Here is a 25,671-nt window from a genome sequence, read left to right as displayed (position 1 = left end):
GTCTGGCTAGGACCAGAGTCCGCAGGATAATCAAGAGCCCACGATAGCTGGGCAACCAACAGTCATGGTAAGGCTTTAGCTTGGGCTTGGGCGGCTCAAGCTGCCAGCCCTTAAACAGTCTATAACTGAGCTGGGGCCTGAGCTTGAGGAGGTTCAGGCAGCCAGCAACAAAACAGCCCCAGGGCTGGCTTTAGATGTTGCTGTATGGCTAGCTAGAAAACAAACAGTCTACAAGGGGGCTGGTAAGGGAGGCTCCTTCTCCAGTGCAGGAGCTTTTCAGGGAAGTATAGGGAGTTGACCACCTTGGGGTGGGGGAGTGGCAGGGGGACGCAGGATCCCCTGTGTCGGCGGCGATCCAGCCGCAACGTGCCAACTGAGCCACAGCTGGTTGCACTGGGACCAGCCAGGCACAGGTTCCCCTCTGGGATGCTGCAGAACAGGCGAAGCGTCCTTCTCCTCTGCAGGTTCTCCCCCAACTGTGCCGCAGGGCCTGCCTTTTATACTTCTGGCCACGCCCAGGTACTTCCGGTGAGGAGGGTGGGGCAATCTAGGGTCCACCCTCCAAGGGGAGTGTAATGGTCCCTCACCCTCCTGTGGGGAGGGAGGCCACTCAGTCTCACTACAGTTACCCATAGCATAACATATATGATGGCTCTTCAAGGGATTATTTACATGGATTCTATTCTTCATGTGCATGTGCCCCACGCATGCAAGATCATATTCCTTTTGGCTAGCAGTGTCTGTTGGGGCTGTGCCTGGACCTGAGATGCACTTTCACGCTTCTTGCACTCAAAGGTTTAAAGGGTGGAGCAGGCCCTTCCATCCCTCGGTTCCTTCTTACAGCCTGTGGAAGCAACATGGAACCTCTACGCATTGTGATATTTCTTGTTAGGCTAGTTAGTGTTAGTGTAGTTGGCAAAAAAGCACAACTACTGTATATACTCGTTCATAAGCCAAATATTTTTTGGTAAAAAAGTGACGCATCAAAGAGTGGGGGTCGGCTTATAAACGGATCTACACCAAAATTTGGTGAGTTTAAACTTTATGGAATCATTGAATTGAATATCTAATACACTGTCATTTTGTTTACCTGGAGCATCTGCAGGCATGGAGCCCCTCAGCTCCCTGTGGCTGCAGTTCACCGTTTCACCGTGGCCACAGGGAGCTAAGGAGCTCCACGCCTGCAGACGCTCCAAGTAAACAAAACGTCCTGACCTGCCAGTGGCTTACCCTGACGGCCAGGAGCCAAAGTTTGCCAACCCCTGAAATATAGGATCGGCTTATGAAAGGGTCATACAGTTTTTGCTATTTTTACCTAACCATCTTGGGGGGTCGACTTATAAACAAATTGGCTAACTAACAGATACAACACTAACAATAAACCTATGATGATAGATATCCTTGGTACTTAGACTCAACCCGCTATCATGGAGTCAGAGTCCGCAGCATTTAAAGTTTGGCCCTCTTATGAGGCTGCTGTCCTGCTCATTTAGGTGCCTCTTTTGCCTCAGCAAAGCTCCTGATGGACACCTTTCCCATCCTTTGGACACTGGTGTTATTGCAGGCCTTTCTCCTGACTGCCCATGATACTGAGGGTCCTGAGGAAATTGAGGCAAGACACAAAACTGATTATGATAACCCTAGTATAGGCCAAGCAGTTCTAATATTTGGATCTAATGAATGCTTCAGTACAGCCGCAGCATAGTCTTTCAGAACAGCCAGATCCTAAACCTGGACCCAGCCTCCTTCTGTCTGACAGCCTGAATGCTGGCTGACCGAAATCCTACAAAAGAAGGTCTTCAGCTGAAGCTCAAAACTTTTTGTTGCAAAGCAGAAAAGCCTCAACTACACAGACTTATAAAGTGAAGTGGAAGAGGTTTTCTGTTTGGGCAGCTTTGCACTAGCTGTGTCCTCTGACAACACTCATTTCAGCACTCATTTACTAGAGATGCAACAATCTGGACTTTCTGTCGGCTGCATAAAGGTCCATCTAGCAGCAATCACTTTCCTACCCAGGGCCACACTGTTTTCTCACCCCACAGTGGCTAGGTTCCTTAAACACATTATTCATGTTTTCCCCCCACAGTTCAGGACTCAATATACTCTTGAGACCTCAATATACTGTTAACAGGATCGATAGGTTCCCTTTGAGCCCTCAGTAACTTGTTCCATTTACTACCCACTCATGAAAACTGTCTTTTTAGTAGCCACTACATTATCTGGAAAGGCACAGAAGATTCAGGAACTCAAGGCAGATCCCCATTATACAATGTTTCATAAGAGCAGGATCACTGTGTGAATGAGTTTATTAATCTCTGAGGCTTCTAATCTATTGGCTTCTAACAAGTGTTCCGTATTACTTTGATCATGTTTTGGAACCGTTTTTGTGGAATACAAGCCCTAAGGCAAGTGTTTGGTCTAATCCATCCATGTAAAAGGTGTAATATCTGTGGTGACCACATCAGGGTTTAGGGCATTGTTTCTCAAAGTCTGGGCCACATTCCACTGGGGTGTTTAAAGGAGAAGCTGGATGGTAGAGCAAAGCTAGACATCTAAGTTGTCCTCCAGAATCTTACTTTATTATTAAAGTGAAAGCTGAAACTCTAGCTGCTATAGTTACAAAGAAAGAAAATATTCAAATTGGAGGGAATGTGATCAATGATACCATGTTTGCCTGAGTTTGCAGAGAGCCAGAAACAATAGTTCTGAGCTGTGAACTGCCCCATTCATTTCAATGACTGTGAACTCAGATGGCAATGATACTTTAAATGTCAATATTTATGTGAATATAAATGTCAATGATTTGCTGATCCAGGACATTTTAAGAATCAAGAGGAAGTATATTATGAAATCCATACTGATATTTCTTAAAATGTGTGTCAAAGGGGGAGAAGCTCAAAAGACAAGTCGGAACATGCATAAGCCTTTAACACATCTAGGGCCTACCAGGGGGTGAGATTGGTTACATTTTTCTGATGGGGAGCAGGGATTCAGCTTTTAAGTGTGGGAAACATTAGACTAGGGGATGCCTCTGGACCCTGCTGAGAAAAGCATCTGCAGGAACATCCATTTTTGTTAGCAAAAGGCTGATAGTAATAGAGGAAGGTGTTGGGATTTGGAAAAACCTTGCAGGTGGAGAGGTAGAAAGTTAGAGATGAGCTCAGAATGGAGTCTGCATTAGAATAGGAGGGGGGTGTTTGTGCATGTATTGGATAAAGAGAGAACCTGTAGTAGAAGTGGGGAGAGGGGAGGATTGGGGACTGGTTTGGGATGAAACCTCCAATGGGGAAGGAGGAGGAAGATAAGAATTGGAACAGAAAGGAGCTGGAACTGGAGTATGTTGTTTGCTTTTCAGTTCTCATCCTAAGCCAATCATTCCAGTAATTACGAATTGTGGGCACATTTGAAAAAGTTTAAATGATCAAATATGCTTGCTTTGCAGAATTGTTTCTTAGCACTACACGCACCCTGTCTCCAAGGTGAGACCTGCAGTTCTGCCAGTTTAACACTGCTCCCCCACAAATAAATGATGTAAACCCTGATATGCAATGGAAAAATATTTCACTATAGTCATAACATAGGCTCCAAAATTACTTTTATATCACAAGCAACAGTCAAAAATAAATGAGAATTGTGCAATAACTGTCATGCTTGTACTACTAAAGAAGACTTTTGTTACACAATGAAGTCAGGCCAGTCAATGCTGTGAAATAAACTGTATCAGTTATAGAATCATAGAATATCAGGGTTGGAAGGGACCTCAGGAGGTCATCTATTCCAGCCCCCTGCTCAAAGCAGGACTAATCCCCAGACAGATTTTTTTTGCCCCAGATCCCTATAATGGCCCCCTGAAGAACTGAACTCACAACCCTGGGTTTAGCGGGCCAATGCTCAAACCACTGAGCTATCCCTCCCACTTGTGTGAGGTCTACGATAACTGATGGGAGAGATGGAATTTTGAAAAATGACCTAGCTTTCTTTACAGCATGGGCTAAATAGGAATATATGTACTATAATATACAGTATGTGTTTTTTACTCTCCCTACCCTCCGTGGAACCTTAGTTAAGAAACCCAGATTTAATGGTTGTGCTAGATGGAATTAGGTGCACATTTGTTCCATATTAAAGTATGTTGAAAGACTCTAAATTAATTCAGGAGGATTAAATATTCATTCTGCCATTTTAAATTAGTCATATTTTTATTGATTGGGAATGTGGATGACTAAGTTGGAAGGTATTGCCAGCATGGAGGAGGACCAGAATATCATACTACAGGAAAAGTTTTGGCATGTTGGAGAAACGGGGGGTGCCGGTAAGTAGCAGAGATGCTATTCTTGACCTTCCCTTTAACCATCAGGATCCCAGGGTTTGTCTTTTCCACGTTTGTCTGGTCAGACAATCTCCCTCCTTCTCTCTCCCCCAAGACATGGGTGATGGTAGACATTTTTGTCATGTTTTGTGTAGGATTACATTCCTGTCTTCAGAAATGTTGATGAAAGGATAACTTAGAAATGATAAAGGAACAATGATGAATTCCAGAGGTTACTCTTATTTACAATTTGAACTTAATCTTTTGTTAAACTGGATATAACTCTTAATATTCTCTGCTCTTAATTTGTTCTCTGTACCTGCTGTTGTGCATATTGTTTTCTCTCTGTTGCAATTTCAATAACTACTTTGTACATTGACCTAGAAAACCAGCTAAAATAATGACTTCTGATGTGAATAACTTTGAGAGGGTAGTGTGCTCTTTTGTATGTTTTTATAAAATGAAATATGTGTCATTATCTTATATTTTACATTTCTGGATTGCTTTTTATTTCTCCAAAAACAGTGGAAGGGCTGTATTATGTTATGCATATTCAGCTTTTTAAAAATAACATTCTTTAGTCCATATAATTTCAAAGTGAGAAGTTTGTTTTTATTTCTATGCAAGGAGTTGCTATCTCAACAAATGGGGGATTTAAACATCTGTCTAGTGAGAATATACCCACTAGTTATTGAATACTGCTGAGAATTGCTGAATTTCTTTTGATAGTCCCCTCTTCCAAATGCACACAATTTCCCTTTTATCCCCTCAAAGACTTATTGTCAGGTCAAGTCTTCAGGCCAAGGTGAATTTGCTCTCTCCAGAGCCAGTTAATATGGTACTTGAATCACTCGAAGAGGACAGCTTAAAAGCTATGCAAGATACTTCCTTTTCTCACCCAACCTCCAAAGTTGCCAAGTACACTATTTCTATAGTACAGAAGTCCCCTGTTTATCTCTCCAAATCTGCAGCCAAAGTTTAACTTGAAAAACTATTTCACTGAACATCTTGACTTTGGTGGTGTGTTCCAGGCAGCACAAATGCAATCGTGGCTGACACCTTGCTTTTCTTGCAGAGCAGGGGATAACTCTAGGGTTCTGGCTAATGTTACCTCTCTTAATGAAATCGGTTCTAATGGTTGGGGTGAGGTCCACACTAATGCTGAGGGCATTTGTTTTGCTGCCCTTTGCAGAACACCACCAGCATTTGATGTCCTACCCTGTAAGGCACTTTGAACCACTTTGAAGATGTCAAGTGCTATACGAAATTTACCTTCTGTTTACTTTTGGTTCATCATCATTTGATATTCAGTAGGAAAGTTCACTTTGTATTTATTGTTCTAAATATACTCTATTCCCAGAGAAAAACTACTTTAAACTGGAATTAAGACTGAGTACATATCAGTAACTTAAGGGTAAAACATTAAAGGGATGTTGTAATTATCCCCCAAACAAATGTTGCAAACCCAGAAAATTTGGAGTCAATGTTAAACCTAAAAGAAATTCAATTTTGTTAAGCTATGGCAATGCATGGTGAAGGCATCCAATCACTCTTACCTCTGCCTTGTGTGGTGAATTTATCAAAATGTAATTTTAGGTTATTAATTTTTTCTCTCTGTGTATGTATGCTTACCTTTAACTTGTTAGTTTGCAAGTAATGACAAATCATTTTTATTTGAGTGGCCTCTGCACATTCTGACTTTTGTGATGTCCAAACTGCACCATTGGCACCAGTGGAAACCTCTACCAGCTGTGCCCATTGGAGCACTCGTATGCCTCTTGCCTTCTCCTTGAGGCCCTGAACATTTGGAGGGTGAGGTTATAAAAGGGAGCACGTCATGAAAACCACCTCAGTTCTCTCCAATTGTGATAGCAGATAAACTAGGAAGCTCACAGATGACTGGATCCCCAAATTTTCAGAACCCTGATTTGTTCTCGCCCTATTTTAGTGAGGTTTAGCTAGTCAAAAAACAAGAAAAAACTACTTAAGTATTTTAGCCCCGTGGCATGAGTCCTTTGTTCTGATACATCAAAACCTAAGATAAAGAAACCTGGGTTCAAGAGGTACGCCTCTTGCCCTGCTGTTATTTCTCCTTAGACACACATACATACAACATTGTTTGGCTTGCTTGGGGCAAGGTGACTTGCTGTGTTGTTGTTCCATATGCAGCACCTTTATTCCCAGGAATTGCCTTCAAGCTATGCTATTGCAGGAATCATTAGAGCCAGAAGCTTTACCTATTAAAACTCAGGGTTCTGTAAGTACTGTGAGACCAGCCTCAGCTTTGACTTCTGATAGAGTTAAAAATCATGACAAAATCCCTTCATGTGTTGGCCTCTGTCTTGAGCCAAACTTATGGTGCCAGTCACTATGAATCTGAAAAGATTGGTTCCAGCTGAGCACAAATGCGTGGCCTCACAAGTGTCCACCTCTGCTGAAAGATAGTCCTCAAGAGCATACCTCTATGCATCTAGTGCATCTAGTTCTGCACACTGAAGTGCAAAAGCATACTGTTAAGCCTCAGACCTCGGAAGTCGGTGCCACGGTGAAGAATAATATTGAGGGTAAAGGCTGTCTGGATCCAAGGGTGTTTGTTGGTTCTGTGCTAAAAATCTCATTGTTCGTTGTTTGCTTTAACACAACTGTCAGTTCCTTCTGAATCTATGGTTACCATAATAGATCAGGCAGGTTCATCAGTTTGAACCCCTTAATCACCCTCATTTAGATCAGCCTTCAGATCAGGGGGCCTTTGTGCAGCACTGGGTACATTGTCCTTAGTGCTTAAAGAGAAAGGAAAGATGCATAAAGCAGTGGGGCTGATTCCTTCTTCTGCAAGAAATTAAAAATCTATCTCAGTTCCAGTCTTTCAGACCACAAGATCACCCTCCTTCACCCAGGGATTATGAGAAGGTAACTAGACAATACCATTGTTACCAAAGGTCAGTTGTAGAGAGCCATGCCTTGAGAGCATCCTTCAGCGCTTCTGATATGGTATCTAGTACTGTCATTACCCTTACATTGAAGTGCCATTCATGGTTTTCTCTCTTCACTTCCTCAGGAAACAAGAATGTGGGGGAGAAGACCTCTCATTTGATGGTGAAGGGCTATTTAGCTTTCGAACATATGAGGTTGTAAGGAAACTGAAAGACACCAGGTCTACTGCAAGGTGTCTAGTGATTTCTGAAACCCCTAGGAAAAAAATGGGGATACCAAATTTGATCAGAAACCATACCAAAGCTCTACTTCCTATTCTTTTCAAGAAAATAATCCCCCCCCCCCAATTCAGTATCAGTAGACACACACACCCTACTAAATGCAAGCTAAAGAAAGATCTGCTGCATCATCTTCCTCTGTATCAGCCTATGTATCACAGGTTTGATGGGATGCACAAAAATCCCAAATCAGTTTTAAACTATGCATCCCTTTCATTTGTAAACTTTTCCCCTCTCTTCTCATCCCTCCTCCCACCCTCACTGCAATCCACATTTCTTTGAGGCCTGGAGTGTAATCACCATAGATAAATGGAATTTGGAGATTGTCCAGCAGGGTTACTCCATTCAGTTCAACACTGTCCTGCCTCCCACCAACCCACTTCCTCACAAGAAAGAACTTGCAGAGATCAGAAGTCTGCTTACTACTGGAGTCTGGTCCCATAAAGGAAATTCCTGAAGGTATCTGGGGGGAAGGAATTTTTTCCCCAGATACTTTCTGAACCCTAAGAAAGATGGAGGTCTCAGACCAATTTTAGATCTTGAGAAGCTCAATTCTCCATCAGAAAGTTCAAATGCACCATGCTTTACCCTAGCCTCACTCATCCCCTCCTTATTCACTTATGATTGGATTGGGGCTCTTGATTTACAAGATGCTTACTTTCATATCTCAATGAGACTTTTGCATAGAAAATACATTCAGTTTCTTGTGGGTGGAGATCATTACCAATATAAGGTCTTTTCACTTGGCCAATCTGCAGCACTTTGAGTATTCACAAAGTGCCTCACAGCAGTAGGAGGCCATTTGAGATGTTAGGTTATCCAGGTTGACCCCCACTTGGACAGCTGGCTCATCAAGGTGTCATCGCAGGAGGGCCTGCCAAAAGCTATGTCACAAACATGTACCTTGTTCCAAACAATGGGGTTCAAGATAAACTGAAAGAATTTGTAAATAGCACCAACCCAGGTCATGCCTTTTATTGGGATAGTTCTGGAGTCTCAAAAAATTTAAAAATGCTTACAACAAAAGATGTAGTACATAAAAACTTGTGTCAAGCAGTAATGTTCTTCCTCAGGTTGATGGGCCTTATGACTTCAGTGACCCCCTGGCCTGCCGCTCCCTTCCCCTTCCCCCCGAGGGGCTGCAGATGTGCATGCTGCAGGGTCGCACGTGCTTGTAGTGCCCTGGTATCCAGCCACAGTGGCAAGAGAAGGGCAGCAGGACAGGCTGGGATGCGGACACTTCCACCGCACCTCCCACCGGCCCCTTTCACATGCCTGACTGCCTGCTGCTTAGTCCGGGGCACGGGGCTGCCAGCGCCAGCCTGCCAGAGAGTTCCGGCAGCTAGGAGGACCCCAGCTGGGAGCGCGCCACGCGCCGTGCCTCCAGCCGCAGCGGAGCGCCCCAGCATCAGCCAGCTCTGAGCGTGCACGCTCCGCCTTACTTTCACTTCTAGGTTCCGTCTGCCGGCCCTTGCCAGCCGGGGTCCCGGCGGCCAGGACCCTGGGTGGCCAGGGGCCAGCAGCCGGAAGCCCATAGCAGCGGCGAGCTGAGCGGGGCTGGCAGCTGGGACCCCAGAACAGCAGCGGGCTCAGCGGCTCAGCCCGCTGCCAGTTTGGAGTTCTGTCCACCGGCTCCTGCTAGCCGGGGTTCCAGCCGCTGGCCCTGCTCAGCCCGCTGCTGGCCCAGGGGTCCGTCCTGCCGTAGAAGTTGTGATGCTTCTGGGGGCGCCCAGAGCTAGGAGTCACCTTGTTGCCACTTCCAGCGTGAGCAAGTCTTGCCTGTGCCAGCTGAGTGTTAGCTCCCTAACACAACTAGCTTGCCTTCCACTCACACACTCCCCTCTGGGCTATACCAGCCCTTCCTTTGCCCTGGAAATTGACAGTATATGCACCGCGTCCCCTGAGTCCCTTCACAGTATCCCCCTGTGGTATTTGGCCCCTGATCACTGGATACCCACAGAAATCTTTGATCCCAATTCAAAGGAATAATGTACCCCAGTTTACTAGTTTTACCTTAGGCCACTGCTTCTGTATCACACACAACACTTGAGTTCAATTATAGTAAAACAAAAGGAAATTTATTTAAGAAAAGAATAGAGAATCAAATAGAAATAAGTTTGAATTTTAGAAACAAATGGTCACATACAAAACAAAATCATGAAACAGAGAGTAGGGAATACACTTATTCCTATCTAATAGAATAGATTCTCACTCCAAAGTTCTGTCTTTTGTAGCGTTTGCTAGACCCAGTCTTTCGTGATCTTTCACCTGCACTGTTTCAAGGTACCTGCTTAGTGGAGAAAGACACACTACATTCATTCACCTTCTGATGCACTGACTCAGTCTTTTGTCTTTGTTCACAGACAGGGCCATCCCCTTGCTGTCATATTGTTCCTTTTCACTGCCAAGTAGTTTTGACATTTATAGCTTGTCTTTGATGATTTTCCACTGACTTTTCTCAGTTGTTGCAACAGTGGACCACTGAGCAATACATTGTATAATTGGCTAGCCAGGGAGGGGTGACAACTCCTTCCCACTAGAATGAGTCGTCACTGAGACACGATACCCTGGTGACTCACTTTGGCTCCAAGACTTATAAAGGTCATAATTTTCTATACAGTTACATTATGCCTTAAATATTACCTGTACACACATCTCACATTATCAATGAGCAACAAGCTTTCAGTAGAGACCTCACATCCCATTTCATGGATAAATACCATGAAAACAGAGTATTAGGTGAGTGTGTTTGTCCTGTCTGAGACAGGAGTTGCTTGTAAAGAGCAGTGATTCCTTTGTCAGTTGGCACCAATGCTGTGTCACAGATGTGGCATCTAGAAGAGCTGTACAATTTGGTAAAGCAGTATTACAATTGCCATGTAAGTAGGCCTCTTTGTCCCATTCTCTGAAGGCAGGAATACTGCTTGCCAAAATCCTGAGAGTGGAAAACTAACTGCAGTTCTTTGAAATAACCTCTGCACATTCATGCTCCCCTGCCCATCTTCTTTTCTTCCTTGGGGTCCTAATTTCAGTTTTGAACCCAAGGAGGGATTGGATGAAACTAAGGTGGTCGGCAAGCCATGTCGTCCTCTTGTAGTTTTGCTATCCAAATGTCCAGAGCCATGAAGGAAAGGGCAGAGTTAGAGGGGGCGTGAGTGCTCCAATGAGCACTGCTCCTAGAAACTTCTGTCGGCCTAAGCTGCACTGTCTGCTCATATTGAAAAACTCGGGTTATAGGCAAATAACTTCCTTCTGCAGTGTGATCCATGAATCATGGTAAATGAATACTTGCTGGCTAAAATCATCTATGAGAAATGGTGAGAGGGCAACTTTTTCTCCTTCTGGCTTAATAGGAAACAGTACTCACAGCTGTTTTTCTTTTTCCCAGAAAAATCCCTTGATCTGAGGATATAATTGTTTTAATACTGTTCTTTACCTTGTAAATCCTGTGTGTGTGTGTGTGTTTCCATAAATGTACTAAAAATAGTCTAACTGAATTGCAAGTCAATGTGTGAAAATATCACCCAAATGGGAGTTTTGCTATTGGCTTCAATGGAGCCAGGATTTCACCCTACACGTCTATGTAGTCCAGCCTGCGTGAGGTCATATCCCAGTCCACTCTTCAGCTTTGGTCATTTAATCAAACTCTGGCATAGATAGCATGATAGAGCTCATTTTTGACAGAGCTATAAGAACCGTGGGAGATTTACTTTGTTTTAGAAAGCAGATTAGCCTTAAAATATCCAACTGCCAAAACTTGTATCATTTATCAAAATGCTGAAGCAAAATAGTAGGGTAGTGGTGTCAATAGTTCAAGAAAAATCTAAAGTACTGATTCTGAAATTTAAAATAAACTTTTTTCCTTTCAGCAAATTAAAAAAAAATAATTAAAGTCCCTTTAGCAACCTTATTCTGTTTCTGAAATATTCTTAATTAAATTGATGTAGCATTGTGCTAATTAAGATAGTAATATAAAGTAGAAATGTTAATTGTGGGACTATACCAATTGCATGCTGAAAAGTTTATCATTATTTCCCGATGAAACAAATTACAAATTGAGCTACAATATTTAAGGTTGATTATTCTGGGGAAATGACCAGAAAAAATGTATAAAAACACCTCTGTCAATAAGTGCCAAGAGTTTGGGGATAGGTACCTTATTATTACCTTTCCAAATCCAAAATAAATAAAAAAATGATTTATTGCAAACTAAACTTGTGTGTGCTTCATAACTGATTGCAATGTATCTTGACATAATAATGGTGATCATAATAATTGGGAGGTGGGACTCACTAAATCACTTTGTCATCTTTGATTTCCTAAGTGAAGGGAGGGAATCCAGTCCATAAGTCTGTTTAATAGGAAAGATAAGTTTTGGGGTTTTTTTTATGGTTTTGCTTTTTATTTTTAAATCTTCTAAAACTGTTGCAATAGATGTTATTGTGATTGCCATCTTGGATTCCTTCCAAGACCAAAGGGAAACATGATTATGACTTAGAAAGCTTTATTTTTTTTTTACCTTTTGTGAAATTGCACTGACATTAGGCAAAATTTTATCGTTAAAGTGTATAGCTTCAAGGTTATATATTGTGGCTTTGCTTTAATGTTTATTTTAAGATACATGTCTCTAGCATTTATCCATGAGTGGAAGAGACCATTGGTGAAGTACAAATATAAGGGCTAATTCTCCGTTCATTTACACCTGCTTTGTGGTAGTGTTACTCCATTGACATGAAAGGAATTGCTCCTGATTTGCATCAGTGTAAATGGAGAATCATTCCAAGAGTGTATTAGCATAATTGCTTAATTATAACTCTTGTTTCAAATAATCCAAGCCTTGATCTAACACAATAACAGTAGTATAATAGAATATTTTTTTGATATTTTATCATAGTTTTTTGATCTCAGCTTTTTTCATTTTCTGTCCTTACAGTTCACTTACAACCAAAGACTATACATGTGAAGAAAGAGCACAAATGAGTAAGTTCTCAACAAATACTCAGTGTACAGAAACTCATGTGTATCCCCATTAATCACAATGAGGGGCTTCCTATGTCTCTTCTGCCTCCTGTCTAAATATGCATATTAATCATGGACCTGAAGTATGGGTATAAGAAGTAACCATTTACACTGTAGTTATAGTTTTATTGTAAATCTGATGTATAATAATTTGAGCCATTTTTTCATGAACTGGGTTCATAATTTGTGCATTGTACTGTTTTCAGTCCTTTTTCCACAGCTGCAATCCATATAAGTGACTCAATTATAGTTCGTGTTGGCCTTAAAGATTCACTGATGCCTCATGGAAAACCTTGAAAAACATTCTATTTAAGACAATTATGCTTAAATATCACATTTTCTAAGGAGATTTGCATGAAAACAGGCTATTACTGTAGCAGTTCATCTGCTCTTCCTGCATATTCCTCATTTGGAATAATAATCCTTTGTGATATCACAATTCACTGCTCTTGAGATTGTGATATCACACAATGTATGGCCAAGGTTCCAACTTGGATATCTAAAATTAGGCACCTAAATCCCTATTTGAACACCTAAATGAGCACCCGCACCCTCCACTGTGCTTCTGAAAATCTAGGCCATTTTGATTTAGGAACTCAAAATAGAAATATCTGGTCTATGGCTTTAAGGAATAAACAGTAGGAGCAGATGAACTCCATCCATATAATGATTCTTAATCTTAGTGGTTTAAAAACAAGGGAAGAAGCAAATGGAAAATCATTTAATTTAGAAAGGTATTCTAAATTAAGACTAAATTAAATCTTCTATATTTTCCTTGTGACAATTTTTGTACAGATGCTGCTATCTTAAATAGTTGAAGGTTTAGGTATTCTTCCACTAACACTGTCGCTACCTTGATGTTACTCAGTGAATTGTCTAGTTTAGAGTTCTTGAGGAGAAAGGTAGCTTATAGACCCTCCCCTCTTTGCCTTTGCACTCTATTATTTCCATAGGTCATAGAAGGATGGGTCCCAGGCCAAGCTTGCATCCAAAAATGGATTTGCTGTAAAGTAGCTGATGTATTACTGCTGCATTAACTATACTGGCAAAATACACAACACTATGCTCTTTAAATGTGTTACTGAAAGCTGACTGAACTCTTATTACTCATAGCAAAATGCTGTGTAGAATCAGTCAAATGCAAATCAAATGTCTGGCTGATCATCAGATTTGGCCTATTATTCACATTTATATTCCTATTTTATCAAATTGCACTTCTCATTTTTTAAGATTAGCACAGCCTCAGAATCACAATTCTAGAATTTTAATGTTGATAAATAGTACAAGGATTAATTATGCATTCTTCTTAAGGTGATAAAATTCTCTAATAATAGGGGCAGATTTCCAGTTTCTTGATCAACAAAATGATCTCAGAAAGGCCCCTTATATCATTCATTTCTGTCTGTCAAGGCTGACATGAGGCAGGGTTACCAAGCAGCCTCCCTTTGACAGGGTAGTCCAATAGTACAGTTTTTATTCATTGCTCTGTTATTGGCACAGGACCATTTGTGGGCATATATCCAGGTCCCCAGGAAACTTGGAAACATTCCACCTTAAAGAGAACTGAAACTGTGGCTAACAAACCAGCTGCTGTATTGAGCTCAGAAGGAAGTCTTTGTAACTCTGTGGAAGGAACTTAAGTTATTTGCATAACATCCAGCAGCCCTAGTGCAGAGGATTGGCACAAGCACAACAGCAGGGTAGGCATCCAGTTTTATCTTTTGACCATGTTTGGCAATGGCTCTCTAGCTGAAAGACTAAGGTGAGGAGGAAAAAAGGGGAAAGTGAGGAACTTGACCTAGAGGAGTGTGTGTGTGGTGTTCAGGGATGAGGAAGATATTAACAAGTATTCTTTTGGGGGTGGGGCGGGGGAGGAAATCTGTTTTGTTAAATGCTATGTCTGGTAACACAAACAAAAGCAAGTTTATAATAAATGGTGCAAGCATTAGTTATAACTGAGGGGTGTATGTAGACTATTTTGTCCAATTCTTTTTTGTGGAGAGCAAACAGAGCAAAGAGCAATTGATGAAAAACAAATGTAGGAGAGGGGGAGTGATGCCATAGAAGGTAATACAATCTCTTTGTCATCTAATCCTTTTTCAAACAGAGGATCTTCTGTATTACTGAATTATGAATCTATGGAATATTCACTATTAAATGTACACACAGCCTATATCAGTGGTTCTCAACCTATTTACCATTGTGGCAGACATATGCAGTGTTATGTGGGCTGCATCCACACAATATATATATACTATCTGTATGGCCCTGAGGATGCTACATGGGCCACAGCTGTGTGGTGATTGGACCTTAAGTGTCCCATGGGTTGAGAACCACTGGACTATATTAAAAATAAAGAGGTTATGTAAATTAGTCCAACTATAGATTTTTAAAAGGGCAGCCTTATTTGTTCATATACCTTCACTTCAGTGGTTCTTGTAAGGGCAGTTTTTTTCCCCTAATGTTGCTGTTTCCAATAAAGGGTTAATCCATAATTCAGTGCCAATTTAGGCATCTCCTTGGTCGACCAATACCCTAGTTTTAAAGGTGTTCACTGCTTCATAAATCAGAGGAGGGAATAACTGTTTTGAAAAAAAAACACTGGATACAATGTGCTATTGCTTTAAAATAATGAATGTACACAAATATTTGTTTCCCTGAGAATGGGCTGTGTCATACCTTCTATGTAACTGGAAGGATGTGAGAAGCATAAGAAAAGAGAATTGCCACAATGGTCAAGTCTTTTTGAAGTATGCTTTCCTCCAACAATTGTAGGTTGTCATCGGATGGAGCAGGAGGCATGGCCTCAAAGCCTCTCAGGTGATGGAGAGCATGGAGCATCAACACTATGGATCCCATGGTGCATTTACTAGTTTTTGAACTAAAAGGGCAGAAGGAGACAGAATTATTTATACAGACATAGTAGAATTGTCCCAGTTCAGAACTGACGCTCTGTCTTCCATTTAAGGAAGTCACGCATCTGTTAGGAGGGGACGAGGCTGGAATGGAGAAACGAAACTTCTGTTGTTGAGATCATTGAGAGACATAGAGGCTGATCACTTCTTCGTGCATCAAGAACATGGGGAACATCTTGAGGAAGGAAGAGCATATGCAGAAAAAGTGGAAGCAAACTGCTGGCATAGAAAGTTAACATAGTTGTGGGGGGTGGGAAGGGTACTGTGACACTCGCCTTTTAAAAAGGTGTTTGTTTTTTTAAAAGAGGAAACTGGTCAAAAAGAACATAAAGCCAAAGCGGGTGGTAAACTTTGCAGGTGACTCAGTTGTTTAAGTGAGTGAAGCATAGAGAAGACTGTTGGGAACACGAGAGGGATGCAACAAAGATAGATGAATGAATAGCAGATGAAATTCTGTTGTGTTAAATGCAAGGTGTACTGCACACAGGAAGGAATGACTTGGACTACTAATATAAATTACTGGGTTTTAAATTGAAACTACATGACAAATCATGGCATCATTGGATATCTCACTGTTCAGTGGCAGTCAAATAAGCCAACATTGTTGGGGGAGTACAAGGAATGCAATGAAAAAATTACAGAAAAGATTATAATGCTATTTTATACAAATCAGTTATACCCCTTCCCTGAAATGGTGCATCCAGTTCTGGTCACTATACAAAAAAGATCTAGCTGAATTAGATGAGAGGCATGATATGATGATGATTTTATTATTTGTATTGCAGAAGCACCTAGAAACTCCACCCCTATTGTACTAGGCATATTATACAAACATAACAAAGACTGTCCCTGCTCAGAAGAGCTTCTCTTCTAAATAGACAAATGGAAAGACTTTCATATGAGCAGAGACTGAACGATTTTTGACTGTTCAGTTTACAGAGGAGATGAATAAAAGTTGACATGACGTAGCAACAGATGTTATAGAAAGAGTAAATAGGAACACCCACTTTACTTTTTTCTCATAATACAATAACAAGCTATCTAATGAAATTGAAAGATAATGTATATGAAATGATTTAAGGAAATACCTATTTTTACATAATGCATAATTAACTAGTGGAACTCAATGCTACAAGATATCCTTGAAGACTAAACAGGCTTGTTTAAAAAAAGGATTATCCATTTATATGTATAACAAGAAAATACATAGCTACATGAGCTAGGATGACAGCCATTTAATTTTATATATATAGGGAGGTATTTAAAGCTTTGTTTCAGGGTATTTAAACCACCAGTAAGTTATGGAACATAGGAAACAGCTTCCCCAGGAGCAGTTTATTCCAAAATTATGCACAGTAATGGAAAATTGCACCTTTCTCTAAAGCACCTGGTACTGGCCATTGTCAGACATACGATACTGTAATAGATGGCCTGTTGCTCTGATCTGATGTAGGAATTTCTCTGTTCATAATTCTTGCTGGGAAAGAGAAGAATGGGATTATTACAGCATAGTCTTTTCTCATTTTCTATTTATATTTAGTTTGTATGACAATTTCAAGATATTTGTGATACCCTTCAAAAAACTAGGTTGAATAGATTTTGATGAATGATTTTCCATTTTTAATGTGTGAATTGGATAGATAGTGTGAAAAACATAATTTACAGCCACTTCAAAGAAAATAAAATTAATCTTCACAGCATAAGTGGAGTTTCATATCATTCCAGATATGCCAAAAAAATTTTTTTTTGTTCTGAATACCATTTAAGTAGTTGCAAAATGCAAAGTAGGTAGAGGGGTTATGATGGGATGTCTTAGTCTTATTTGATTGCTTTTCTCTGAGGGAGGGGACTCCAATCCTCTAACATCACTTTAGTTGACATCTGGAGAAAACTCTTTGAAGAATATGAAGGAACACCTATTAGTTGCTACTGTCAGTAGTTTGTTTACATGATACCATAATTCATACAGAAACTTTCTTCTGCTTTAGTTCTGTAATAGTAATTTTTCCCAAAAGTGTTAGACCACAAGATATTTTCCTACTTGCATTTTATTTTTCCCAAAGGGCTTGGCTACACTTGAGAGTTGCAGCGCTGGTGGAGGCTTTACAGCGCTGCAACTTAGTCACCGTCCACACTTGCAAGGCAGATCCAGCGCTGCAACTCCCTGGCTGCAGCGCTGGCTGTACACCTGGTCTGCTTGGGGTATAAGGATTGCAGCGCTGGTGATGCAGCGCTGCTCGTCAAGTGTGGCCACCAACCAGCGCTGTTATTGGCCTCCAGGGTATTAGGAGGTATCCCAGAATGCCTGTTCAGCCACTCTGCTGTTTTGTTGTGAACTCCGGGCTCCCGGAGCTGCTTATCTAAAAAACAAACACAGCTCCTGTTTGCTGTGAATGAGGCAGGCAGGGGGATGAATGTCTACAGCTAGTGTTTGCTTGAGGAGAGAAACAGCACGGCGGGGGGGAGGCAGAGGGGAAGGGAGTCCGTCGGAACAGCTGCTTATCTGGTCTGCAGGCTATTTGCATTTAAGAGTGAATGAGGTGTCAGGAAATGGTCAGATTTTGCAAGGCAGGGAGCTGATACAGAATTTGCAAGGCAGGCTTTGCAAGGCAGGCAGCTGACACACAGTGTCGGCTCCAAAAATCCACTCTCTCTCTCTCCCCTGCTCCCTGTCACACTCCACCCCACCCCCCTCTTTTGAAAAGCACGTTGCAACCACTTGAATGCTGGGATAACTGTCCATAATGCACCACTCACAACAGTGCTGCAAATGCTGCAAATGTGGCCACACTTCAGCGCTGGTAGCTGTCAGTAGCTGTCAGTGTGGCCACACACCAGCGCTTTCCCTACACAGCTGTACGAAGACAGCTGTAACTCCCAGCGCTGCACACCTGCAAGTGTAGCCATGGCCAAAGGAATGTAAAATGCTTTAAAAATTTAAAAATCCTGTGTCATATTTAAAAGATATTTTAATCAGATTCCATGCAAACTAACATTTAAACAGTTTGGTTAATCACTGTGGGCAAGCAAAACTTTTTTGCTTTAACCTACAGGTAGGTATTGTGTTTAAGGTCTTAGGCTGGAACACAACTTTTTTTGTTCCTTAAGAACAACATGTTTTTGGCCTGTTCTCTGTTGTGCAGCAAAATGGAAACAGTTTCAAGTGCAAGACTGATTCTACACTCTAAACACTGTTAACTAACTCAAGTTCATATACAGTGGGCTTCAGTCTTGCAATACCAGGCAAAGCCTGAGTTCAGGTTCCCGTGTTCCTCCAGACATGGAAGGAAAAAAGTCCTTTTGTAAAGCTTAAATTTAATTTTTTCGTGATATAGGTAGGAAAGAATTTTTTTCCTCTCTGCCCTCCTCTTACCTCCACCCAACTAACTTCACTGTACTATGGGAAGCTTTCAGTACTATTTACCCTCTCTGTGTAAAACTGCCCTAAATGTGCACATCCTTATTTGAAGCATCTTGAAAGATCATTACTGCCCAAAGAAAAGCTGCCATGGGAGTAGATAACATTCAGCCTTGCCTCACCCTTAAACTGATATTTCACAATGGGAGAAAAGCACTGGACATGGCTGCAGATGAATGTGCACACCCTGTGCACATTCCTCTACATGATTATCCTGAGAACTATTAAAAACAATTGAAAAATATTTTAGTGTTCTAGTAATTCAATGTTTGACTGAATTAACATTTGCCAACTTGGCTGCCATGTTGTTGTTCTTTAGCATAGTAGCTGTAGCCTCTTAGATTAGCATGCAGAGAAATATAAAAGAGAATATGCTCCAGTTACAGCTGTTCTGCAGTTGGATTTACGTTACTTCATTCTTAATCTTCCAAATAGTAAAATTGAAGGAAATCATGCAGTACCTTATTGCTGTTTCCTAGATGCATTACAATGAAAGGAATTGCCATTTAAAAAAACAAACCATTAATTGGAGTTCTCCTCTCTTCCTTGTCTAGATATCTACTTAATCGTTTTGCCTTTAAGTTTCTGCTGGGACTCTTTTTTTACTTTCCAGCATGGTTTACAGTGTTTGCACTATCATCACTGTTTGCCTAACTGGCAAGTCCCAAATTCAAAATTCTGTGCCCCGGCACCCTCCCTCTTCAAAGAAAGACATAGTTTTCAAGGACTTGTCTTCATTAGTACTTGTAAATTTCAAGTGACTACATATTTTCTGCTATGCAACTGGAATATTTAACTGTAAAATGTTTGGAACATTTTTGTTTGGAACAAAATCCTTGCAATTCACTTTCAAGGATTACTCAAGTGTACTATAATTCAGAGTAACAGAAATATTGCCATATAGAAGTAAAATAGAAATCCGAACCAAAGAGACCTTCAGAATAGAAGATTTTAAACACTAGCACCGGAGGATTGTTCCTTACAGTATATGTTCTGTTGTTCTTGTCCAGCATAGTTTTAAATCACATCTGTGGGAAGACTGTTCCACAATTTAATAGACATTTACTAGTTGAGCTGGCTGGAGGAAGACAATTCTGTTTTGTAGCAACGTTTGAGTTTTTGAAACTTTGTTTTCATTCTGCATTTTCAAGAAAAATAAACCTTTCAAACATTTTTCAAAAACAGAATTGTGTCAAAATGTCCATTTCAGACAGAAGCTTGAGCTTTCCACTTTGGGAAGGTATGTGACTCGATAGCCTGGTGGTTAGAACACTGGTGTGGGATATGGGAAACCCTAATTCAAGTCCCTGCTCTATCTGATTGAGAAGAGGGTGTTTTGTTCCAGATGACTGACCCAGGAAGAGCATGTACTTTAAACTTGGTTGAAATTCCAAACATCATGGAGATGTATCAGTGTTTTGGCTTCAATTAAATGAAATTTCACTGAAAATGTTCCAACCAGCTCTAATCACCAACTGAATGTTTTCCCTGATCAGACTAAATTTTACTGAATCTTTTGTACCAGTGGACAGAATCACCTATGGATTTTTCCAGTCTATCATCCAAGAAATTAAAACGCTGAGGGCTCGTCTACACTTAAAATGCAACAGTGGCATAGCTGTGGTGCTGTAGTGCTTCAATGTAGACACTGCCTATGTTGATGGGAGGCGTTCTCCTGTTAGTATATGTAATCCACCTCCCCGAGTGTTGGTAGCTAGGTCGACAGAAGAATTTTTCCACCTACTTAGCTCTGACTACACAGGAACTTTGGTCGTCTTAACTATGCTACTCAGGAGCATGGCTTTTTCACACTTCTCACTGACATAGTTAAACTGACCCAGTATTTTAGAATAGAGCAGACCTTTAGTTTTTAGCAGATGTACCCACAAGTGCATTTCTGAGTGATGATATTGGCTGAGTGCGGTCCCTGCCCCAAAGTGCTTTCACTTTCAGAGACATACAAAAAAGGAGGTTGCAGTGGAAAACCCACAGTAGAGAGTAACTTGAAGAGTATGCCTTCTGATTTCCTTATTACTGTTGACTCTGTTCATATGAGCATCACAGAAGTGACTTTTCAGGAGATGCTTGAATATGGAGTGTCATTTTGGCAAACTGGGATGGGGAGGGCATTCCATGCATTAGGACAGTATTGAGAAAGATACTGAGATGAAAGTAGGAAAAGAAGACAGATGGAGTAAGTCTGTAATCTATTGCAGATTTAAATTAATTAGGCAGGGATGTATTAATAGTGGATTTAAATTGGTTAACTGTAGTGGCTTATGTTATAGATAAGTTCTTCCATACGTTAATAACAATCTGTGGATTGATTTACATATTCTATACCTTTAGCATTAATAATTAAGAATACTACTGGGCTAATTCATTGGTTGCTGAGAAGTGCAAATCAGAACATACTTCTATCTTTACCTTTCTGACTACATAATAATTTATAATATACTCAGTATGTTTGTATCTGAGTTCCTTTGAGAATATATGGGCCACTAATGGTGTTTAAGGTGTAGACTTCCTGCTCTTGAATATAAATCATTTTAATGCACGTTTTTCTTTTTCAGAACAGGTACAAGGAATACACCTGGATTGAGATCAGATTGAACACTTCTAAACTGAAGGAAATATTATGAAGACCTCTCTTTCTAATATTTTTTTAAAACAAAAATGGAACTCTGATACCATTATGCTCTGATACAGACAGTAGCTGTCTTATTTGCAATTCTCTGTTCCATATGTGATGATAATGTAATAACAGCAGTGCTGGTCTTGGAGGTAAGACTAGGTACTTCCTTGCTCTTGAGTGGACATGAGCGATCAAAGGTCTTCACAAGAAGATAAGCACAAACCCAGCCGAACGTCCTCAAAGTTCAAGGAGTCTTCAAGAAGTATGCAGTCCGATGACTACTTTGCTAGAAAATTTAAAGCTTTAAATGGTAATGTGGGTCCTCCTGCTTCTTTAAATACATCTAGCAAAAATGAAACTAATGGTACACCAGCTATGCCTAAAATGGGTGTCCGAGCGAGGGTATCTGAATGGCCTCCTAAAAAGGATTGCTCTAAGGAACTAAGTAAAGCAGTATGGGAAAGTAGACCTCAAACCAGTTATGAAAGTGTTGGATCAATAATTCCAAATGGACAAAATGACCAAAGTGAAGGGCAAGAAGAACAGCAGTTGGATTTGGAATTTGAAGAGACCAAATATACAATAGGAGATCTCTTTGTCCATTCGCCCCAGAGGGGACTTCATCCCATAAGACAAAGAAGCAACAGTGATGTCACCATTAGTGACATTGATGCTGAAGATGTGTTGGACCAGAATGCTGTTAACCCAAATACAGGAGCAGCTCTTCATAGAGAATATGGAAGTACTTCTTCAATTGACAGGCAAGGTTTATCTGGTGAGAATTTTTTTGCAATGCTCAGAGGATATCGAGTGGAAAACTTTGAACATAAAACTCTTGCTCCATTTGGATTTCCCGAGTTTTTCCGCTGTGACCCTATGATTTCTCCAAGTCTTCATGCTGCCACACAGATTTCCAGGGGAGAATTTGTCAGGATTTCTGGATTGGATTATATGGATAGTGCCCTGCTTATTGGTAGAGACAGGGACAAATCTTTCAAATGGAGACTAAAATCAGAAGCAGTAGAAACATCTCTGTTTAGAAAACTGAGAACTGTTAAAAGTGAGCACGAAACTTTCAAATTTTCCTCAGAACTGGATGATGGTAGATTTGAGAGAAACATTCGTCCTTGGAACTGTCAAAAATGTTTTGCACATTATGATGTTCAGAGCATTTTATTTAACATAAATGAAGCAATGGCTACCAGGGTTAATGTGGGAAAAAGAAAAAATATAACCACTGGGGCTTCAGCTGCATCGCAAACTCAAATGACAGCAGGCCAGACAGGAAACTGTGAATCTCCTTTGGGAAGTAAAGAGGACCTCAATTCAAAAGAGAACCTAGATGCTGATGAGGGTGATGGGAAAAGCAATGACCTAATCCTGAGTTGCCCTTACTTCAGGAATGAAACTGGTGGAGAAGGAGATAGGAGGATTGCACTTTCCAGGGCAAACTCTGCATCTTTTGCTTCAGGTGAAAGTTGTTCCTTTGAATCCTCTCTAAGTTCCCACTGCACGAATGCTGGTGTTTCTGTACTGGAGGTGCCAAGAGAGAATCAGTCAATTCATCGGGAGAAAGTTAAGCGTTATATTATAGAGCACATTGATCTTGGAGCATATTATTACCGGAAGTTCTTCTATGGAAAAGGTAAGTCTCTCTCCTTCTTGATATGTACATTTCGGGTTTAATTTGCTTAATATTTAGCCCTTTAAAAGAGAGCATTTCCCCCAAAGACTCTCAAAGTATTTGACAAAAATTAAACCTCTCAGTATATCTGTGAGGATTGCAAGTAGTAGTAGTATCCAGTTAGTAAAATGAAGTACAGAAATATTAAGTGACTTGTCCAAGGTCACAGAGTAGTGTGGTATAATTTAAAGTAAATTAGCTTCCTTGTACAAGGCTTTAGTTTTCTTTGTCTGAGAACAGGGAAAACCTTGATTTCCTGTCAAACTACTCTTAACAGATGGGGCCCAAAATTTTAGAGAGCTTTATTTTTGAGGGTTTTTTTCCAGTCGAGTTAACTACCACCTTTAATTAGGTCAGTAGCTGACATCCATCCACCAGATTACATAATTTACTTTAAAAAAAAAATACATCACCATGCCTGGGTTTTGTTCTCTTCTCTTTTCTCTTCTCTTTTCTGTGCATTTTGTCTACCAATCTAGTTTAAGTTTCTTCCATCTTTCTCTCTGTGGTTCTTCCCTGTGTTTTCTTTTCTTTGGGGTGCTATTGGAATCTTCCATATACCACTCTACATTGGTGTTTCAGCTCCCTCAAAATCTCTGCATTACAATAGCCAGTCTTCCAGCTAAGTAGGGCTGGATGTGCTCCCTTTCAAGCCCATCAGCCCTGTTCCTTTAGGATATCTACACTAGAAAAGTGTTAAACTGCTTTCCAGAGTGAAGCACTAGTATAGACACAGGTCAGGTTTTTATGCCATTTTAATAAAAACCTCTGTCGTTCTCCATAACAAAGGTTCTCTGCCTTTAGCTGAGACTTCCTAATGTCCTGCTTGCTGTGCCTTCCCAGCCAAATCTGAGCAGCAGCAAGCACCACGTTGATTGACATACTACTTCCTCTTCTGTCCCCATGCAAGGGACTCAGTAGGATTCAGTACAGTTCTTCCCTCCATCATGCTATAGAGATCTGAGAATGGGGAGAGAATTGTGGGAACTGGGTGACAAGGAAAGGAAAGAAAGAACCTGAAACTTTGTTGGTAGAGGAGGAAAAAAGACCCACAGTTGTATAAAGAAAGACAGAGATAAGGATGCAGAATAGATCTTGAGCTGTCTGGGAGGTCAAGGATAGGGACTGTTGGGTTTCAAGGGTGAAGGAGAACCATGGAAACTGGTGACATGAGAATATGTGGCATATGTTTGGAAAGCCTGGGAGAAGAAGGGATTGATTTATAGGGAAAATGGAGAAGAGATGGACAGCTACCACTCTGAAACCTGTCTCCTAGGACAGCGGTTCTCAAACTTTTTTGTACTGGAGACCCCTTTCACACAGCAGGCCTCTGAGCTTAACCCCCCACCCCCGCCAATATAAAAAGTGTTTTTAATTTTTATTTAACACTACTATAAATGCTGGAGGTGAAGCAGGGTTTGGAATGGAGGCTGACAGTTCGTGACCCCCTAAGGTGTCCTGACCCCCAGTTTGAGAACCCCTGTAACCTAGCACATCTTTTATTGCTGCTGTGTAATTTATTTAAATAAGTCTCATCTGCCAAATGGGTGCTCACTCTGCTGTGGCTTTTAAAAAAATCAGTGTTGTGAAGGCCTCTTAAGTAAAACTTTCATACTGTGTTTTGACTTCATCTCTCTCTCTAAATATATTCGACACTTGAAAGCAAATCTGTGGGGTAGATACTGCTGTTTTCTCTACCACTTTGTAGGTTGGCAGATACCTGTAGTCTCCAATTAAACATTTGCTATCCTTGTCTTGATTATTTTTACCTACCGGTAACTTTAATTTGATTAAATTACATTGGAAACCAAATTAGCTGTCTCTTTTGCTGAACTTTGATTTACCTTATTCCAGAAAGATCTGGATTGTCAGGACTTGTTGCTCTTTTTCAGAAGCCAGCTATAGCTATTGTGCATGAGTCTGAATAACTTACGTAAAAACAAAATGTACTGAAAATAGAAAATATGAGTATGGATGCTAAGAACACTGAGTGAGTCTGTACTGCATCTTCTTTAAAGTCAGCCTTCCTCTGCAGCATGGGGCATGGGTAGGAGTGGCTCCAGGCACCAGCATGCCAAGTGCGTGCCTGGGGCGGCAAGCCGCGAGGGCGACAGGCAGGTTGCCTTCGGCGACATGCCTGCGGAGGGTCCACTGGTCCCGCGTCTTCGGCAGACCTCCCGCAGGCGTGCCGCCGAATCCGCGGGACCGGGGACCTCCCACAGGCAAGCCGCCGAAGGCAGCCTGCCTGCTGTGCTTGGGGCGACAAAATACCTAGAGCCGCCACTGGGCATGGGTCACTTGCTGGAGGATTCTCTGCAGCTTGAGGTCTTCAAACCACAATTTGAGGACTTCAGTAACTCAGACATAGGTTAGGGGTTTGTTATAGAAGTGGACGGGTGAGATTCTGTGGCCTGCATTGTGCAGGAGGTCAGACTGGGTAATCATAATGGTCTCTTCTGACCTTAAAGTCTGAGTCTAT

General features: G+C 41.0%; 1 protein-coding gene across 7 annotated transcripts in view; it reads left to right on the top strand.

The window, feature by feature from the left end:
• Nucleotides 1–25,671, top strand: part of SIPA1L2 (signal induced proliferation associated 1 like 2) — a 181,115-nt gene that overhangs the window by 26,710 nt on the left and 128,734 nt on the right. For all 7 annotated transcript variants that reach the window (XM_045009786.1, XM_045009788.1, XM_045009787.1 and 4 more), the window contains exons 3-4: nucleotides 12,455–12,501; nucleotides 21,447–23,153. In XM_045009786.1, coding sequence (XP_044865721.1) covers nucleotides 21,692–23,153 — 1,462 coding nt within the window. In that variant the 5' untranslated portion in view covers nucleotides 12,455–12,501; nucleotides 21,447–21,691. The remainder of the gene's footprint in view (nucleotides 1–12,454; nucleotides 12,502–21,446; nucleotides 23,154–25,671) is intronic.

The sequence above is a fragment of the Mauremys mutica genome, chromosome 3 (assembly GCF_020497125.1).
Source record: "Mauremys mutica isolate MM-2020 ecotype Southern chromosome 3, ASM2049712v1, whole genome shotgun sequence".
NCBI lineage: Eukaryota > Metazoa > Chordata > Testudines > Geoemydidae > Mauremys > Mauremys mutica.
The sequence above is the reverse complement of the archived record's forward strand: the minus strand, read 5'-3'. Positions and strand labels throughout refer to the sequence as shown.